This window comes from Scomber scombrus, chromosome 16 (genome assembly GCF_963691925.1).
Source record: "Scomber scombrus chromosome 16, fScoSco1.1, whole genome shotgun sequence".
Lineage (NCBI taxonomy): Eukaryota > Metazoa > Chordata > Actinopteri > Scombriformes > Scombridae > Scomber > Scomber scombrus.
In genome coordinates, this window is record NC_084985.1 from 5,612,287 (window position 1) to 5,632,856 (window position 20,570).

At 34.2% G+C, this 20,570-nt stretch overlaps 2 protein-coding genes across 2 annotated transcripts; one reads left to right on the forward strand and one right to left on the reverse strand.

The window, feature by feature from the left end:
- Positions 1 to 4: 4 nt before the first annotated feature.
- psmb8a (proteasome 20S subunit beta 8A) lies at positions 5 to 3,860 on the forward strand. Its single transcript, XM_062436090.1, has 6 exons — positions 5 to 464; positions 1,150 to 1,291; positions 1,515 to 1,626; positions 2,440 to 2,569; positions 2,859 to 3,063; positions 3,367 to 3,860. The coding sequence occupies exons 1-6, from the start codon at positions 315 to 317 to the stop codon at positions 3,453 to 3,455; spliced, it is 828 nt and encodes a 275-aa protein (XP_062292074.1). The 5' UTR covers positions 5 to 314; the 3' UTR covers positions 3,456 to 3,860.
- A 2,452-nt stretch (positions 3,861 to 6,312) lies between these two features.
- On the reverse strand, positions 6,313 to 20,272 carry LOC133996490 (H-2 class I histocompatibility antigen, Q9 alpha chain-like). The gene is made up of 8 exons (XM_062436077.1): positions 20,149 to 20,272; positions 16,744 to 17,010; positions 10,317 to 10,595; positions 9,537 to 9,833; positions 9,081 to 9,185; positions 8,875 to 8,892; positions 8,163 to 8,238; positions 6,313 to 7,683 (listed from the first exon to the last, which is right to left on the reverse strand). Exons 1-7 carry the CDS (start codon positions 20,198 to 20,200, stop codon positions 8,189 to 8,191), a joined length of 1,068 nt encoding a protein of 355 aa, XP_062292061.1. The 5' UTR covers positions 20,201 to 20,272; the 3' UTR covers positions 6,313 to 7,683; positions 8,163 to 8,188.
- Between the last annotated feature and the right edge of the window lie 298 nt (positions 20,273 to 20,570).

The following is a 20,570-nucleotide window of genomic DNA, read 5'->3' on the forward strand; positions in this document are numbered from 1 at the left end:
GATTTTTTAGGTATCTTTGATAAAAGCTGCCGGGAGTCAGAGAGATTTTTATATACTGATCAAGCTTTTTGATTAAAGATATGAATTAAATATATTTATAGTGGTTAAGCATAATTTTGTGTTGCAGACTATTTTTGAATGAAGCTTTGAGAAGAAAAATCTACTAACATATTTTAAAACTTTCACTTTCGAATTCTTTGTTGCGTACAAGGAAATTGTCTTTGACGCACCGTCGACCGCCTCGTCTTTTTGTAAAACTGAACATCTAAACTGTAGAATATACCTAAAATAAAGTGTGTGCACTTTAATAGATAATGGCTCTTTTCGACGTTACTAGTTTCAAGTCTTATTCTGAACTCCGTGAGCAGATTCTTCCAGGAGGACGGACGCATCTCGTTGATCGTACCAATCACTACAATTTCGGGACCAAAAGTCAGGAATTTGCTGTACCTTTGGGTGTAGATGTGAGTATAATTTCTCCAATTTCGGTAAGAAATTATATAGGCTACTAAATCATATCCGGATAACCTGCTACCAGCGTGACGCGTCAGACGCGGTGTGGTTATCAACTTACTTTACGCGTCGCTGGTTTTAAGTGTTTCTGGTGCGTTTTTGCTACTAATGAAATATTCTGCATTTATGTTCACCATCACGAGTTATTGTCACTCTCACTTTCCCCTACAGACTCACAGAAACACACACACACACACATCAGCATGGTCACTTTAGGGAACATTACATAGACTTACATTCACCCCCCCCCCCCCCCCCTACTTGCCTAACCCTAACCATCCTAACTGATCCTAAGTCTGAAATTTGTCCCCAAATGTAGTCAATGAAAGAGCACATGCACAGACACAGGTACGTTGTCCTAGGAGACTATTGAGGACATTACATCAATTTACTGATTTCCTGGAGACTTACCCTAACCGTAACCACTACCTGCCTAACCTTAATCTTTACCTAACCTTAACCACTGACCCAAAAAACAGCTTTTGTCCCCAATTGCACAAGCTGTCCCCAATCAACTGGCCTTAAGTCAGGTGTGTGTTTTTGAAACTAAGCTAAATCATACCAACACATATTCTGTACCAAGACCATTATACATCTCGTAACATGAGTTCACTTTTCTTTGGTTTCATATTTTAGCCTTCAGGGTTTCTCAAGTCCTGCAACCATGATGGGGGTGTGTGCATTGAAATGAACCACGGCACGACCACCCTGGCCTTCAAGTTCAGACATGGAGTCATTGTGGCTGTGGACTCCAGAGCCTCAGCTGGCCGGTACTTAGGTAAATATATGTCCGGAAACTTATGGAAGCTTTATTTTTCCAGTCTTCCAGACCCCTGCAGTACTGTATAGATAACAAACATCTTAGATGGTTTCATCTGAACCACTTATTGCAAATTGACCATTTGCTGGATATTTGCATCTTACAAATTGTTAATGCAGCGTGGAATTATATCAAGTGAATTATATCACATTTTTTTAAATGTGTGAAATGTACTCTGTAGCATCAAATGATGTCAACAAGGTGATAGAGATCAACCCCTACCTGCTGGGCACCATGTCAGGCAGCGCTGCAGACTGCCAGTACTGGGAGAGACTCCTGGCCAAAGAATGCAGGTCAGTCACATCTAACTTGATTGTCTTCAATGTTTTCTGTTATATTTTCTATTTCTATTTGTCTATTTGTTTGTGAATGCTTTTGTCATTCTATATGTTATTCTGAGACCTTATCGATACATTGCATTAACACCCTGATAAGAAAAAATACATGTTAATGCAAGATGTAAATGCATACAATGTGATTAGAATACATTGGATTGGTCAAATCATGTCCCAACAAGTTGAAAGAGTTAGCCTCCTTATACTTTATCATGCTGGGCAAAAGCTACAGGTATTAGCAGTAGCTATAAGTCTGTACTGCAAAGGATTAATGTTTACTATCCACCGCATGGCTCCCCTTGACAGTGGAGCACATCATGTTTGACAACAAGTCCGCCAGCCCTGCCTAGCTAATTTGTATATTGAGATTCAATCAAAATGAAGGGAGAATCAAGATAATAAGAGTGTAAATGTAAAGACTCAGGATAAGAGGTCATTATCAGGTAGTGTATCCAGATACAAATCACATTAAACTCAGGTTCCAGTTCTGTCTGCCCAAACTGTCCACATCAGTCTGCCTGCCCTCTTTATGTCATTGTACCAGTGTGTGTCCCTAAACACTGGGTAGATGAAATGGTCTCATTGCCAATGTGATGTCAACACTGGTAAAACACGGGTAAAGTCAGATGTCCCCAGAAAAACAATCACTCATGACTGAAAACATGTATAAAACTGTTTCATTCAGATTAACTGAAAAACCCAACATAAACGTCATTGTAAACCAAATTAGTTTGGAATTTTTTTTACTGATTTTCTGATGATTTTGTGCAGACTCTACAGGCTGAGGAACAACCACAGGATCTCTGTGGCTGCTGCATCAAAACTGCTTTCTAACATGATGCTGGGTTACAGAGGCATGGGCCTCTCTATGGGAAGCATGATCTGTGGATGGGACAAAGAGGTAGGATGAGTGTGTGTGTGTGTGTGTGTGTGTGTGTGTGTGTGTGTGTGTGTGTGTGTGTGTGTGTGTGTGTGTGTGTGTGTGTGTGTGTGTGTGTGTAAGAAAGATACAAGTATACACTGTAGATGTAATTTATAGAGAAGTTAATTAAATTTAAAAAGAAAGCTGTGTATGCAACTCTATTTAGAAGTTGTACTATTAAAATCTAGCAGCTTGTGTTTGGAGATGCATCAGAAACTATTGTACTGTATATAAAATGATAACTGTACAGTGACTGTGTGCTCTGCAGGGACCTGGTCTGTACTATGTGGACGATAACGGGACACGTCTGTCTGGCCGGATGTTCTCCACCGGCTGTGGGAGCAGCTTCGCCTACGGTGTGGTGGACAGCGGTTACAGGGAGGACATGACGGTAGAGGAGGCGTATGAACTGGGCCGTCGGGGCATCGTTCACGCTACGCACCGAGACGCCTACTCTGGAGGAGTGGTCAACAGTGAGTTTACCCTTAGAATTACTTGTCTGTTTCATATGTGTCTGTTTTTGTCTCTAACATTGCAAGAATATATATCAACAATATATCAGCCATCCAGGCAAATTCTATATGGATTTCTGAGGAAATCTTTTACATTTTGGCCAAAGACTGGATGTTATGTAGTCTTGAAATGCAAAAAACGCAAAGGCTGAGTGTGTGTAAGCACTTTAAAAAGTTAAACCATTGTTTTTGTGTTTATGTGTGTCTACATGGACATATTTGTGTATCTACTGTATGTGTTAACCTCTGTGTGTGTGTGTCTAGTGTACCACATGCAGGAGGACGGCTGGATAAAGGTGTGTAAGGAAGACGTATCAGAGCTGATCCATCGCTACAGGAAGGGAATGTTCTGAGTTTGACGCCGACACCCAGATCAACATCAACACACTGAGTGGTCCAATGAGGAGTTTCTTAGCAAAATCACCTTCACTTACAGCAGAGTGTGTAAGGACGTGTGTTGTCATTGATTATTCTGGATTAGAAATGATCAAATGCATTGTCATAGTATAACATGTACCATCTTTCTTCCTAGCTCCTAGCTAAATCTGAATTTTAACCCAAAAGTTAAATTGTCATCATTACATATGGAACATTATGTGATTATAGTTCTTTATATTATGTAATGTTAAATTAAAAAGAAAATGTTTTTTTGTTGTTGTTTTTTAATTTGAATGAACTGTCCTTTTAAGATTGTGTCAACCAGACACCTTGTTAAATAATCTTACCTTTACAACACTGCAAATAAAGACAACTGTTCAACTAACTGGTCTGTCCTGTAATGTTTAATGAACTGATACTGATATAAAGTGTCAGGTAGAAAATATAGAGCGAGGCAGCATGTTACTGGAAATCAGAAGAATATGGAGTGATGGAAGAAGCAGATTCATGATTGAAGTAAAAGTATACTACAATGTAAATTTACATAAGTAAAAGTCTTGAAAGTACTGTAGTAATTAAGGCAAAAAAAAGTACACAAGGCTGGTAGAATATCTCCTTCCATAGTGTTACTGTGAAAGCAGCAGTTTAATGTATCTGGTTTTAACTACTTTATACTGTCGGGTATAAAATAGTTAAAATATTTTACGAACTGATCACATATGTTGTATGCTAAATCTTACTCTGTAGAGTAACTAGCTGCTGAGTAGAAATATAAAGCAACACTACTCAAAAGTACAAGATCATACATTACAAAATGTACTGAAGTAGATCCACCAGTGAGAATATCATTAATTGTTTGGACAAAAAGCAAAACATTTCCAAAAATATGTTGTCATATTAAACATATCTAACTTGTATGTTGCTTTGGACAACAAATGTAAAATATACTTCATGTTCCTGTTCTTTTGGTTCTTACCAGTGATTAGTATCAATCACACAATCATTCAACATAATAATATCATCACATTTTCAACATGATATGAAACTGTTGTGTTTGCAATAAGTTTCTATACTGAGCTGTGGTGGGAATTTTTTTAAGGCATGTCACCTCATCATAAAGACATTTTTTGTTTTATGATCACTGTGTCGGGTGAAGTGAGACAATAAACAAAACAGCCCTAAACTTGTCAGGTGAGATTTTTCAAGTCATCATATTCCTGCTGACATTACTGTATTTTATCAGTATTTCCATAAAGTTCATATTATTTTTGAAGAAACTGGGCTATATAATTGTTGATAAATAGCACTTTTGGACCTATTATTGTGTATTTTATAGTTAAAAATGTTATAATGGTTGATAATGCAACACAAAATAAATTTATTTGTCACACAGAAAACGTACTGCACTGTACTACAACGTAATGAGGTTACCTGTTGCTAGGCAGTGTTCAGCTTCACAGGTTTTGTCCATTGTTTTGGTCATAATGAACAAAAAGGTAAATCTAAGGTTCAAAAAAATTTAATTTCCCCCTGAAATGTGTTTTCTGCAAATGTTGTGGTTTGCACCTCATTTTTACATATTCATTACTTGGCGGGAGGATAGAACTATAGAAATTTCCAGAGACTTGTAGTGTCATTGGTTGCCAGGCAGAACTCAGTGCAACAGGTTTTTCAATCTGTATGTTGCTTTGGACAACAACATCTGAAATATACTTCATGTTCCTGTTCTTTTGGTTCTTACCTGTGATTAGTATTAACCACACAATCATTCAACATAATAATATCATCACATTTTCAACATTATGTAAAACTGTGTTTGCAATAAGTTTCTATACTGAGCTGTGGTGGGAATTTTTTTAAGGCATGTCACATCATAAAGACATTTTTGGTTTTATGATCACTGTGACGGGTGAAGGGAGACAATAAACAAAATAGCCCTAAACTTGTCAGGTGAGATTTCTAAAGCCATCATATTCCTGCTGACATTACTGTATCCTGTCAGTATTTCCATGAAGTTCATATTATTCTTTGAAACTGGGTTATATAATTGTGGATAAATAGTACTTTTGGATCCATTATTGTGTATTTTATAGTTTAAAATATTATAATGGTTGATAATGCAACACAAAGTAAATGTTTTATTTGTCACACAGAAAATGTACTGCACTGTACTACAATGTAATGCACCGTAAAAAGGTACTGTAATGAGGTCACCTGTTGCTAGGCAGTGTTCAGCTTCACAGGTTTTGTCCATTGTTTTGGTCATAATGAACAAACAGGTAAATATAAGGTTAAAACAAATAAAATTGGGCAAAACACAACAACAAATCAGAAAACACAACATTTTACTTTTTTTCCCCCTGAAATGTGTTTTCTGCAAATGTTGTGGTTTGCACCTCATTTTTACATATTCATTACTTGGCGGGAGGAAAGAACTACAGAAATTTCCAGACTTGTAGTGTGATTGGTTGCCGTCAGAACTCAGTGCAACAGGTTTTTCAGGGGAAAACCAACACAAAGACCTGAACCCGGATGTGTGTGTGCAGTGTGAAGAATGACTGTAATCTGGGAGCTGACAAGTCTTAACATTAGTAAAATGAAAACTTCACACACAACCTTCAAAAGCAAATTAACAATTGTGCATCTTAATGTATTTTCTCTTCTATTTGTTCCCCTGTTAAATAGCACTAAGCTATGACTGGAACAATAATCAGGAAGTCATGTTCATTTAATCTCTGATTATACTGAATAATTCAGCAATATTCATTTAACTGTAACTGAAGTCACAGATGAGCAAGAATACACTTAATAAATTAACAAAAGAAGCCTGAATTTTGGAATTTGGGGAAATTTATTGAAAAGCAAAATACAAAAGCAATCAAACAGCAGTGCAGCTGAATTTGACACAAATTTCTGTAATCCAAAACATTAAGTGATTTTAAACATTATTATTTAACATCTTACATGTTTTTTTTGAAGATTTTTTTCAGGCACAGGCACCGTCATTTATTTTATTTTAAGGGTCTTCCAGCCAGGATTCGAACCGGTGTCCACTGCATACGTGGCATGTGCTCTTAACCACTCGACCACCTGTGCACCCCAACATTTTACAACATGTTTACTGAAACTCAACAGAGAAAGAAAACCTATGTCCCTTGTACTAACCAAACTAAAATTCAAATATAACAATATGGAAAAAACAACTTATTAATAAAACACATCAAACATATAAATTATTACTAATTAATCCAATCTAATTATTCTCTAACTTTTAACTAATCAATTTTAAAGAAATAAACAAGCAAAAGTATTTACACAACTGGACAATCATGTTGATTGTGTGTATTTGAGTGCTTGGGGTGGGCAGTATGAAAACTTTCTATTACTGTAGATTTAATTTTATATCACTGGAGATATAAATATACATATACAGTACATTGTTCTGCAAATTCAATCAATCAACAGATTATAGATAAAATAATCAGACAGGATTTTGTCTGACCCTATGAATTATTATAAATACCAGGGATATAGGGATACTTCATCCAACTGATTACAGTTAAAAGCCAGTTTTATCATTTTTACCATTAAGTTGTCTGCAGTGATACAACCAGAGACACAAAGAACAGCAAACATTTTTAATCATGTCACATTTTACTGCCCAACCCAAGTGTGTGTGTGTGTGTGTGTGTGTGTGTGTGTGTGTGTGTGTGTGTGTGTGTGTGTGTGTGTGAGTGTGTATTTCTGCTTGATTTTACCAGGTAAAACCCACCACCAGAAAAAACGATGTATATTGTGTATTATTTATTTATGCGTATGTATGAGGAGCGATGTGATGCTTTGGTTTTCTGACACGTCTGGTTTTACGTCTCTCCAAATAAAAATCTAATTGTGTTTAACATCATTGAAGTATTTTTGTTTATTTCAAAATGCACGATCAAAATAATTTAACACAAGATTTAAGTTTGATAATGTCTCTAAAATGTTTGCCATTTTTTTTAGGACAAATATGCCTTTTAAATTGTTATTTTAAGTCGTAATACAATTTTAGTAATCACAAACTACAAGATTGACCAGATTTTAACTCTCCGACTGTAATTCTAAATTTATAACACGAATGATCAAAACTAATTTATTCAGTTTACAGATGAACTGGAGAATTTGGGATCTGTGTTTGTTCCAGTGGACGATTCATCCGTAAACCTAAAGAGACAGAAAGAAAATAATTACATGAAATAGCAAATAAAGTACTTCACACAAATGTTCACAAAACCACACATTTATCCTTGTATATGATTATCGAAGGTTCATACAGGCCTTAAATGTCAATGATTGAGTCACTGAAGTATTTACATACAATACTTTTTAATACCATCACTTCTTTTTACCTCATTTATCTGCATTTTATTAAATTATTTTCCCAAAAGATTTTTAAATTAAACACTTCTCTGACCGTCTCATGTGAAGGTTTCTGCTCATTTCTTAATATTATAACTTTATTTAAAACAGATTCATATTTGTTGTTCAAGACCAATTAAAAATAAAAAAAGAATAACTAGTTTACAACTACAAACTTTCACTGACTTTTTTGTGATGGATAAATCCAATAACATTATTTAGCAGATAGTTTGAGGTGACTTTGTTTAACAGGAGCTGTAAACAGTTCATATAAAGTAACTCACTGTGTGCAGGTTGGTGTGTTTGTTATTCAGGCTTTTGGAATCTCTTGCTGAGAGTTGTCGGAGCCGCTGTCAGAAGCTGTAAAGTCAGAAACAGATTGTTAGTTTATTTATCTTCACTGAACTACCACTGTCTGATTTACACTCCATACAGGAAATGTTACTCTGCACAATATGCAAAATCCTTTGAAATCTACAGCAAACGAGTACAAACAGCCAGACAGGGAAAAAACTAAATTAAAACTAAAAACTACACTAAAAAAAACCTTTTGACATGGAGAAATGAGCTTGACTGAAAAAAAAACAAAGTAAAGACAAATAATTTCAGTTCTCACAGATTACAAAATGCCAGAATATTTTACTTTTTTAACACCTGTTTCCAAAGAAAGCAGTGTGTGTAATCCAAAGAAACATGATCCCATCCTCTATTATCTAATTATTATTATTGTTATTATTACTATCATGGTTCTAACCCTGAAGATTATCTTGTCTAAATGTAAGGAGCATTCCAGCATTTTGTTCTCTTCGTGTTTCAGTGTTTTCACTCTGCCTGATTCTCTGGCTGTTTGCCTCTGTGATACGTCTGCTCCACTGACTGACTTCCTGTGTTTTTTAAATCTCTGGCTTTCAATCTGATAATGTTGTAAGGTAACATCCAAATATTACAAGACAAAGCAAATAACACTATCAAACATTTAATGTTTAAAATACTTACTGTTGGCAGGTTTGAACCCTGAAATACAGAAAACATCACAAAGTTATTTATTCAGAATTTATTTATTTATATATGTCAACTGATTTTGTCATTGAAATTTACTGACTGAAAATATATATATATGTTATAACAACATTAACACCAAAACAATAGCACAGACATGTATATTAAATACATCTGTGAAGTAAAAACATCTCTTTTCTCACCTTCCTTTCCCTTCTTGTTCTTTTTCCAGATGAAGTATCCAGCGATGCCGACTACCAGGAGCAGCAGTACAACAACAACTCCGATAACAGCACCAAGAGGGAAACCTGAAGAACCAAAGCAGAACATTCATCTTTGTTTATCTCACTCTTTCATCACTTAATGGATCAGATTGTATTTATTAAAACAATTTTAGTCATTTAGGTTTCAGAAGGAAGTCACGAGAAGAAGACAAACATGTTGATGCTGAGTGTGTTTTAGTGAACAATCAGTGTTGGGAGTTAAAACCACAAAGTTTTACAGTAATCTCATTAGTTTGAACAAAGACACAAATAAAATCAAGATGACTTAAAAACAAAGACAACTAAAGAAACCACTAAAGGAGACCAACAGCCCTATCAGTCACAAATAATGCAAAAACATGAATCAGAAGAAAATAAACTAACTGTCTTTCTCACCAGGCTTTCTTATTTCATCCAGATTGATGATGATGTCGTCCTTCACACCAGAGAGCTGAAACACACATTCGTACCTCCTCCAGTCTTCAGGTGCGATTGATGAAACGTCCAGCTTAACACTCATCTGGAAGGATCCATCATGGTTGGGGAGGATCTCTCCACGTTCCACGTCCTCATGAAGCTCAACTCCATCTTTCCTCCAGAACATCATGACTCTGTCAGGGTAGAAACCTGTAGCGAAGCAGCTGACTGGAGAGGAGGGAGTCTTCTGGAGGAGAGAATGTGTGGAGGGAAGCTCTGGAGGGTAAAAATGAAAACAATTTATAGTTTCTTTATCTTTTTCTTATTTACAGTATATTATTATTATTGTTTGGTGTAATGTATTTAAATGCATTAGCAATAAATATGTAGGTATATGAAGTGGTTGAGAAAAGAAGGGAGGGACAGAGGAGAAGAAAGACAGATGAAGAGAGGTGAGGAGTGAGAGACTAGATGAGAAAGAGAGGAGGACAGTGATAGAAAGTGTGAGATAGAGAGAGTGAGACACAAAGAAAATAGTGACAATAAATGTGTGAAAAAGGGACAGAGAGAAAATGTGGTAAAGGAGGAGGGAGGCAGAGAGGTGAAAGAGAAAATGAAAGAGAAATGTGTGTAAACTGAGACTCAGCAGGTCTCTGTGTGTTGGTTCATATTTATTGTAATGTTACTGTAAGTTAGAAACAGAGGAGGCATATTAACATTGTTGTGTTCATGAAACTACATCAGGTCATGTGATTCTACCTGTTCTCATCAGAGAGCTCCTCCCATAGTTCACATACTTCTTCAGCCAGTCAACGCAAATCTGGGTGAGGTAGTTCTTCTTCTGTGCGTTGTAAGCTTTGTCATTGTCCCACTTCCGTTTGGTGATTTCAGCCTGTTGTTTTGGAGCGATCCATGTCTCTGTCTTCAGATTGAGTACTATGAAGTCTTCTCCATCATAACCAAACTGTTCATAACCATCAACCTCTCCAGTCTCATCGTCCCATTCACAGCCGTACATCCACTGGACAATGTGGGCACCTGAGAGAGAGACAGAGACACAGACTGCAGTAAACCAGAGTGAGATCTCAGCACAGTCAGCTGTCATCAGCTGATATCACATCTTCACCACAGAGACACACTGATCCACACACACCAAAACACAACATCTATACCTTCTGCTGTTATTGGCTGGATGGAAACCACTCACAGCCAATCATCATCTGGACAGTGTGGACGACTCAGAGAGAGACAGAGAAGCAGAGACTGCTGGGAAACAGAGTCCACTTCCTGTCTTTACCACAGAGACACACTGCCTCCACTGAGACCGACACACACACACACACACACACACAGTTCAGCTATTATTTACTTTTTGATTAATCTATTAAACATTTATTTTACAAAATGTCAGAAAATAGTGAAATGTGCCAAAAATAAATTCACAGAGTCTAAAGTGAAATATTCATATTGATCTTTTTGTCTGATCAACACTGAACAACATTTAATTTATAATAATATAAAACAGATAAAAGCATCAAATTCTCATATTTGAGAAACTGGAACCAGAAAATGTTTGACTTTTTGTTTCTTGATAAAAGACTTTAAATAATTATCTGATTATTAAAATAAATTATCTGTTAATCTACTAATTGATTGACTGACTAGTCATTTCTACACTATGCATGTTTATTAAGGCACAGACCACAGACTGTATATAAAGATGGACGACACGTCTCCACTTCCTGCTGCTGTGCAAAAGAGAAGCCAAAATATCCAAAATGGCTGCCACCTAGACCCGCCCTACGCTGCCTCTGATTGGCTCCTCGTTGCCTTCGTTGATTATGTTTAGACATGAGGAGTGAGATGGTTCAGGTTAGAGTAAGAATATCAGAGCCAATCAGAGGCTGAGTGAGTTCATGGTTAATAAAATAAAAGTAATATAATGATTATATTTACAAATACAAACTTTACACACATGAAACACATTGTATTACGTCATTTACACTTAACAATTAACTTGATGGTTACTGCATTAAAACTATTTTCCGGTTGTGGGGGTAAGTGATATTATATATAAAACATATTAATATAAATAGTTTAAATCTTAACTCAACCCTTCTTACAGCAGCAGCATTTAGTCTACACTTAAAACCTGGAAAACCAGCAGAAATGAAAGAGGCGACATCAGTGAACACTTTTAAAAGTCAATTAAAAACTTAATTATACAGACTTCAATTAACTTCCTCTATAACATCTATATATGTATGTTTATTACACTTTGAGCACTTTAATGTCTCACTTTTTATTTTCTAATTCTTATTCTATTATCTTTAATGTATCTCAACATTCTGTTATTTTTTAAATGTATCTCAACATTCTGTTATTTTTTTAATGTATTTTAAGTATTTTTAATGTATTTCTTATGAATACAGCACCTTGAGTTACAACTACTGTATGAAAAGTGCTGAACAAATAAATAAACTTACATAAAAACAAACATGTTAAAAATGCTGGTTCATGTCTGATGGTAACCAAGCAACGGACATGGAGACAACGTGTGTATTACATAGTTTTAAATCTACGTACTGAGTTCAAACTTACTTAGGAGGCGTATTTTAGACAGTAATTTATGATAAATGAAGGTAGACGTTCCTTCCTATGGGATTACATTTGTGTCGTAATAATTGAACAAAATCTCCCAAACATCAAACAAAACAATGACCTCAAAATCAAAACTACAATAAAATGTTTGTGGTCACTTTCTGTCAGTTTTGCTTCTTAATTTCTCAGTTTCAGTTCTGACATAAAGATCATGTGTTCAGGTGTTCAGAGACTTCTCTATCATTTTTGAGAAGAGTCATTTTTAGTTGATAAAATATTAAATTATTTGTTATAATGTTATTGTTAGAATATTTTATAATTAGTCTAAATTATTTATTTGATGTTTAAGAATAATTTTTAGTTTGATTTATTGTCATAACAATAAACCCGCTATTGTCTGCTTCTTAACCCTTTACATACTGTTCATATTCTGACTCATAATTATTCTCTACAACAATTCATATTCATAAATTCTCCATCAGTCATTAATAAATGTTTGATTATTCTTCTGTTTGATTGATTAAATGGAATAAAAGACTTTCACAATCACTATTTTATGTTCCGTGAGAACATTTTATAGAAAATGATGAATGCAACATGTTTAAGTGCTGATTTGTACATTTTCATATAAAATGTTTATCATCTGCACATTTTTTGTTTTTGTTAAAGCTGCATTTTATTTTAATTTTTGTAAACTATGGGTCACATTAGAAAAAGTCCAGCTAAAATAAATGTGTATTTGGTGTTTTTACAGCTCTCAAATGTAAAAATGGGTCAAATTGAACCGTAACAGTCTGTAAGGGTTAATACAGCTGTTTCCATCTCAGCGCTGCTGTGTCCTCGGTTACAGGCTCTGCTCATAAGAAAATGTTCTTGGCATAAATATAAAGGGACAACAACATCAACCAATATGAATTTGATTTGTGGTGATTGGGAAACCCCCAGGTGATGTCATCATTATCATCCAATAGGCCTAGAAACTATAACTTAGCCCTTTTCTGTTCTTTAAATTGTTGTATAATTTATTGTAATGCTTATTAAATGCACATTTTTGTTTCTGTTTCATTTTCATCCCATGTCTTTTTGTTTATTTAGTTACATATATTTATGTGGATATATTTTATTATATATTTATATTTGTCCATGTATGAACATATATATCATTGATAATAAGCTCTGTCATTGTTTCATGTGTTTGTCAATTCTGACTTTGTTTGTATATTTTGTTAAATAAAGTTTATGTTAAAAAAAAAGTTCCGGTATGTGTTCGTGCGTGGGGCGGCTGGTTGTTACTAGCAACCAGACGATTTTTGATGGATACTGAAAATAATGGCGGCTAACAGGGACGTTGACATTGTGGCTGATTTGCCTCAAAATCCATTTTCAAGGCAACGTTTTCAGGATAAAAATAAATAAATCTCTGAAAGCGAGAGACCAAAACCTGAGCTGGAAGGGCTTCATGAGGAACTTTACGGAGGGTCTAATTTATATCTTTAAATATTTCCTTTATTGTTGTAATGTTTATGTCTTATAATGCATGTAATGTTGTTGTGTTGTAAGTTGATAGTAGGAGGCTGCGCTCTTGGTTCATTAATGAAGTGCTTATAAAACTAGGAGGCTGTTATGGTCCAGAGACGGCTACGGTGGCCCAGAGAGAGAAACTGAAGTCTGCGTAGTTTCAGGATGTTGAGTCGTGATTTGAGGAGTTGGAAGGTTATTTTTGTCATGGGTTTATTTTTATGTGGATTTATTGACGTAGTTTCCTCGTGGTTTTGATTTTATTGTAAGTTGAGGGAATCAGTTACTGGAGACGTGTGTGTGTGTAGTTGGGTCACCATTGAAGGCCCAGTTAAAGACCCCACGGTCCGCTACTGGTCGGACTACTTGTTGCACTTCCAGACCTCTGAAACTGAAAAACTCTGAACTGAAAATTAAAATTAAAAAAATACACAAATAAAAAGTTCCAACAACAAAACTGATGAATTTAAGCAGCAAAAAGTGGCGACTAAAGAGAAATCCTGATTAGTGAGAGAAAAGTGGAGAATATTGTGATCAAATGTTTCACTCTTCTATAGTTTTATCTAAAGTTTTGTATTTGAGGTCTTTTTCTTTTAGCTTTCAGTTCATTTTTAACTTTGGTTTGATTCTTGGGAGATTTTATTCAGATATTATGACACAGTTTTAACCTCGTAGCTTCACTCGCTTTAACGCCGCCGCTGATCTCTCGTCTGCAGTCTCATTAATCTCATTAAAACTCCTCACGGTCTGACTGCTCCTTCTCCTCCTCCTGCTAATCCTTAAATTGGCGCTACCTTCCCTCCAACACCAGCCGGTATGAATCACAGATGAAAACCTACATTTAGCGTCTTTTATCAGAAACTGCTGCGGTCACTCGGCTCGTCTGACTGAGGTTTCAGAGCTGTCAATCACAGCTGTCAATCATGATGTCACACCCTCTTTTTTAATATATATAATCAAATAACTAATTAAAAACTAACTTATCAGAAAAATGAGCAGTTGCACAAACATCAGCGTGATAAGAACTTCCTAAAATGACAGAAAACATCTTTGGGGTAAATTTATTAAAGGAGCATTTTGATTTTCTTAGTTTGGCTCATGTCTCATCTGCTAACATGGAGGAGGCGGGATTTATGAGCTGCACTGCAACCGGCCACCAGGGGGCGCTACACACGTTTCAGCTTCACTTTTAATGAGCTTTCATGTTGTTCATCTTTTTAATTTACAGTCTATGACACAGACACACTGCAGTCAAGTAAAGTTAATTTAATATAATCTGTACCTCTATATATTTAGAGCTGTAAATAATGATTATTCTCATTATCGATTCATTTAAGTATTATTTTTTTATTATTAGATTACAAATGTACTTTAGAAAATGTCTGAAAAAGGTGAAAAAAGTCTAAAGTGAAACATCGGATTGTTTTATCTGATCAATGCTGAAAACTATTTAATTTTCAATGATATAAAACAGTTAAAAGCATCAAAATCACATATTTGACAAACTGGAATTATAAAAAGACTTTAATTGATTATCTGATTATCAAAATTAATTTTCTGTTAATCTGATAATTGATTAACTGACTTATCATTTCATCACTATTTATGTTTATTAAGGCACAGACACACTGCAGTCAAGTAAAGTTAATATAATCTAATCTGTGCTTCTACTAAATATTTAGAGCTGAAGCTAATTATTCTTTTTCATTATTGATTCATCTTTTTTTTCTTTTTTCTACATTTTTGATTAATTGATTAAGATTGTACTTTACAAAATGTCACAAAAAAGAGAAAAACGTCTAAAGTGAAATCTTTAGATTAATTGTTTTGTCTGATCAAAAGTTGAAAATTAATAAATCTTAATGATATAAATCAGATAAAAGCATCAAATTATCAAATTTGAGAAACTGGAATGATTAAAAGACTTTCAATGATTATCTGATTATCAAAAAAATTTCAATTCAAATTAAAAGACATTTCCTGTTAATCTTCTAATTGATTAACTAACTAATTATTTCAGTACTGTGTATATGTTTGCAGTTATGTAAAGTTAATGTAATCTAATGTGTAGTTGTACTATATGTTTATTATGGGATGGACACACTGTGGTTATGTAAAGTTAATGTAACCTAATGTGTATTTGTACTATATGTTTATTATGGGATGGACACACTGTGGTTATGTAAAGTTAATGTAACCTAATGTGTAGTTGTACTATATGTTTATTATGGGATGGACACACTGTGGTAAAGTAAAGTTAATGTAATCTAATGTGTAGTTGTACTATATGTTTATTATGGGATGGACACACTGTGGTTATATAAAGTTAATGTAATCTAATGTGTAGTTGTACTATATGTTTATTATGGGATGGACACACTGTGGTTATGTAAAGTTAATGTAATCTAATGTGTAGTTGTACTATATGTTTATTATGGGATGGACACACTGTGGTTATATAAAGTTAATGTAATCTAATGTGTAGTTGTACTATATGTTTATAATGGGATGGACACACTGTGGTAAAGTAAAGTTAATGTAATCTAATGTGTAGTTGTACTGGATGTTTATTATGGGATGGACACACTGTGTATCAGTACAGTAGAGTTGTGTTGTTAAACTTTTTAAAGCTGTGATGTGAATGAGACATTTACTGAGTCGTCCTGTCAGTCAGCTTTATTAAAACATACTGTTACTGCTGTCATATGGAGACCCAGCACAAGCAGCCTGTGTCCTATTTACAGTCCTGCGCCGTAGTTTAGGAAACCAGGCGTTAATGTTCCTCTATCAGCTGTGTGTTGTAAAACTGTGATGAACATGTTTCTACAGGAGAGTTATTGTGGACCGACTCACTGTGAACAGTTCAGTAGAGTTATTCTGATCTAATCTAGTGGAGATAAAGTGTTAATAATCTCTGTTGGTTATTATGGGGCAGAAACACTGTATCAGTGCAGTATAGAAACATCCAGGAGTGTGTGTGTGTGTGTGTGTCTGTGTGTGTGTGTGTGTTGATGATGATGAAAGCATAAACAACATTTTATCAGTAAACAGTGAAACATAAACAAACCTCCAGTTTGGTTGAAGCGCTGCTTCACAGTTTCAATGTTGACCTTGAAGGTCTGCTGGTGACCCTTAAGGACATCAGTGTTTCTCTCCCAGTACTGTGGATCATCTTCTGTGACTTTGTTCATCCAGCCCTGTTTGGGTACCTTTCTCTCAGTGTTGCTGTCATAGTGATCAATCTGAATATCATCAACCAATCCAAAAGCCACAAACTCTGGGAAGTTTGGGACTTGAGAGGACGCAGTGTAGAAATACTTCAGAGAGTGAGTCACTGTAAGAAAAAAATCATGTCATCATTTCAGTTTTCTGAATCACAGTTTTATAAAAACTTTTATATCAAATAAAAATCAGTGCACAGAACCAAAAGAAACAACAGTAATTATTTTGATGCTTCTGTTTTGAACAACACAATTTTCTGAACTAAAATATTAAAGCAGTCACTTATTTACACATCAGATCATTCACATGTCTGACTTTCATTGATAGATGTATTTTTGTTTTCTTTTTCTCCTGCTGGATTTATTTTCAGTGTGAATTAAACTCCAGTTTAGTTTCCAGTTAGTGGAGACGTTTATTCTTCAGGATGCATCATTAGTAGCGTCTGCTGCTCATTATTGTTTTAGTTTGAAATGTGAAACCACAAACCTGTGACTAACTATACATCAGTCCATCCGTCATTTCACTCATTTATTATTTTACAAGAGCTATGAAACAATTTATGATGTTTTATTTGCTTTTTTGCAGTAAAATTGCAGGAATTGGGATAAATTGCAAGTTAAAGAAAATAATTCAACTTTTTAAATAAACTAACAATGAAGAGTCATATTTAATCACTTCCTGTCTGCTGCAATAACACAAAATGCGACAATTGGTCTACATCACGTCTGTTGATTTCATGTATTATAATTATCTTTTAATCTTCTTATATTGACTTTGGCCATTTCATTTGGAAAAGTTGTTGCAAAATTTCAAAATATCGAATATATTGCAGATTTCTTGACTTTGATTTTAATTACTGTGATCACAAAATAACATTTTCCTGTAGGGACTGATATACTGATATGCATGTGATTATAATTTGATTTTCTATATTCAGCTAATTAAAACATTTTGTATTGGATTATATGGATTATATTACATCTATTGTGGTTTTTAGCTGATCCTGTAAACCGTGAACGAAGATAACTTTAACGTTTCTTCCTCCTTAAGTTTTAAACTCTTCTCCTGATACAGTTTAGAAGTGAGTTGTTCAGCTCTTTTCTTTTCATGATTAAATAATAATTAAATTCATTTTTCTGTTATCAGAGGTTTTGATTATTTGACACATTTGAGTAAACTGTAAGTATGAGTATGAGGGTTTTTTAATAGAACCAACAATCTATATTTTTTTGGTTATTAAAATGCCAAAACTGTATAAATGTGGCAGGACGAATGAAACAACTGACAAAACTGATAACTTGTTATGTTAAAACCTGAAATTTCAAAAAGTCAGATCTGTCTCTTGTGTATGTCACTTTCATATGTTGATTTGTGTAAACTGAAGAATTATATTTAAGTTTCACTTCCAAAATCTTTGATAACAAACAATTTGTGTAAAATCAAATCTTCTTAAGTGTGTGACTATATTTAATAAAGTTTTCTTGGATTATCTATTAGTATCCGTTAATACTGGATAAAAAGCTGATTTTTATAAACTCTAAAATCCAACATGAACTGATCATTATTCACCTTTAATCCTGATTTTAAAAGTTTATTCTAGAGTTTAAACAGAATAAACTGTTTACAGGTGGCTGTAAGTTTGAACAGTCAGATTATTGTGTGTTTCATGATGCTCTGCTGTCCTCTGTCATTTATACTAAGATGTGTTTGTTCTGAGAAGTTTGACTTCAAATCTTTCTCAGTTTTAACACTGTGAATAGCTTTGTGTATAATTCTATCTCAGACTGATGTTTTCATGTGTCCATATTTAATGTTTTTATTGTAACATCTGGTTTGATGCAGCAGTTCCTTTAATCCAAGACAATTTTATCACATCAGAGACAATAAAGTAACTTAAACCTTCACCTCTGATGTCTGAATACATGTAGATCATATCTCTGTGTTGTAAAACTATTAAAACTGAACTTAAAAAATTATGAACTGGTCAAAAATAAAAATAAAAATCTGTCAAAGGAAAAAATCTATTAACTATTACTCGATCAAATGCCTGAATAAATTATCAATATGATCTAAGTAGGGCTATTTTATTATTTGATTATTTTCATTATCAGATAATCTAGTCATTTTATTTTATTTTAATTGTTTTATAAAATATTATTAAATTAAATTCAAATGGGTTTTTTTTTTGTCCAAATAAAAGTAAAAAAAAGTTTAAAAAAATCCAGTTTACTGTCATAAATTTAGACTTTTGCTTTAAAAATCACTTTAACAAATATTTGACACGAAATTACAGATTCAGACATAATATGTTTTGTTAATTGGAAAGTTTACATTTGAGTGGTTAAACTAATTAAATGATGGATGTCAGTCATTTAGTTTACAATCATTAGTGAATGATATTAAATATTGTGCCATCAGAGCAGGAAGTTGTTTGTCTTCAGCATCAATATCTATGAAAACAGCGCCATCTGCTGACTCATGTTGGTTACTAATAAAAACCTTCAGCAGTCTGTAGATGTTAATTATACACACTTCAGATGAAATGTAGTGACGTCTTTCAGACTGTGAAAAGTGTTTGTTAACACATTTACATCATTTCTACAATAATAAGTAATGACTAATATCACTAATTGATAGTTACACTGACTGAAGATGATTTTAATTATTGTTGTTTGGAACAAAATTGAATAGAAAACATGACGTCATAGACAACTTAAGTAAGCGTAACTGTGTTAAAGTGTAGTTTAAAGTGTATTTTGTTGTATTGTAGTCGTGTTGTTTTTATCTTATTTATTTATCTGATTGTGTTGGACTATATTTGAGCTGCGTAATTGTGCTGCCATTTTGTCAGAACGCGCTCGGACCGAGTCGATCAAAAAGGTCATAATAAAATATTATAACATGAAATAATGGGCCAGATTAAAAATAGTAAATAAAAGAAGAAGAAAAAAAACGTTTCAATAGCTTCTTATCAGAAATATAACAGGAAATCCATTTTGGCAAAAGTTCAGCACGTAACAATAAATAAACATTAATCAACTGGATTTAAAGTAAACTTTAAGATAATGAGTTTCTGACTTTCAAAAATATTTCTATAATCTGCAAGGAAGTCAGGGAATTAAACATCGAATACTATGAGACACCATTTTAATTCGTATAACCATCTACAGATATAGAGCCATTTTTTTTCATTATTATTATTATTTTTTTTTTTACCATCAATGGATTTACAATATATGAATTAACTCACCTCCCGCTGCGCTGTGTAGACCCAGGAGGGCAAGAAAAACCAAGATCTTCATTCTGAACTGTAGAATCTCCTACTTTACTGTCAATTGATATGCTTCTTAATCCACAGACACACAGAGACTGCTCCTGTGTGCCACACTGCTGATCTGAGGGTAGGACTGGCAGCAGCGCTCACTTCAGCCTCCTTCTGAGCCAATGAGAATTCAGTATGAGACCAACGTCACTTAAATCTGGGTTAAACTGATCTAAACAGGTTATTAAACGAAAGTGAAAGTAACATTTGCTTGTTTTCACCCCTGTTGTAGGGGTGTAGAGGCATGCCTGGCTTTATTTTGGGCTTGTTAGTCCATGGAAGTCTTATTATAACACATATAATAATACCTGTAATATAATATGCATAATTTTTTGTAGGTTATTCTTCTT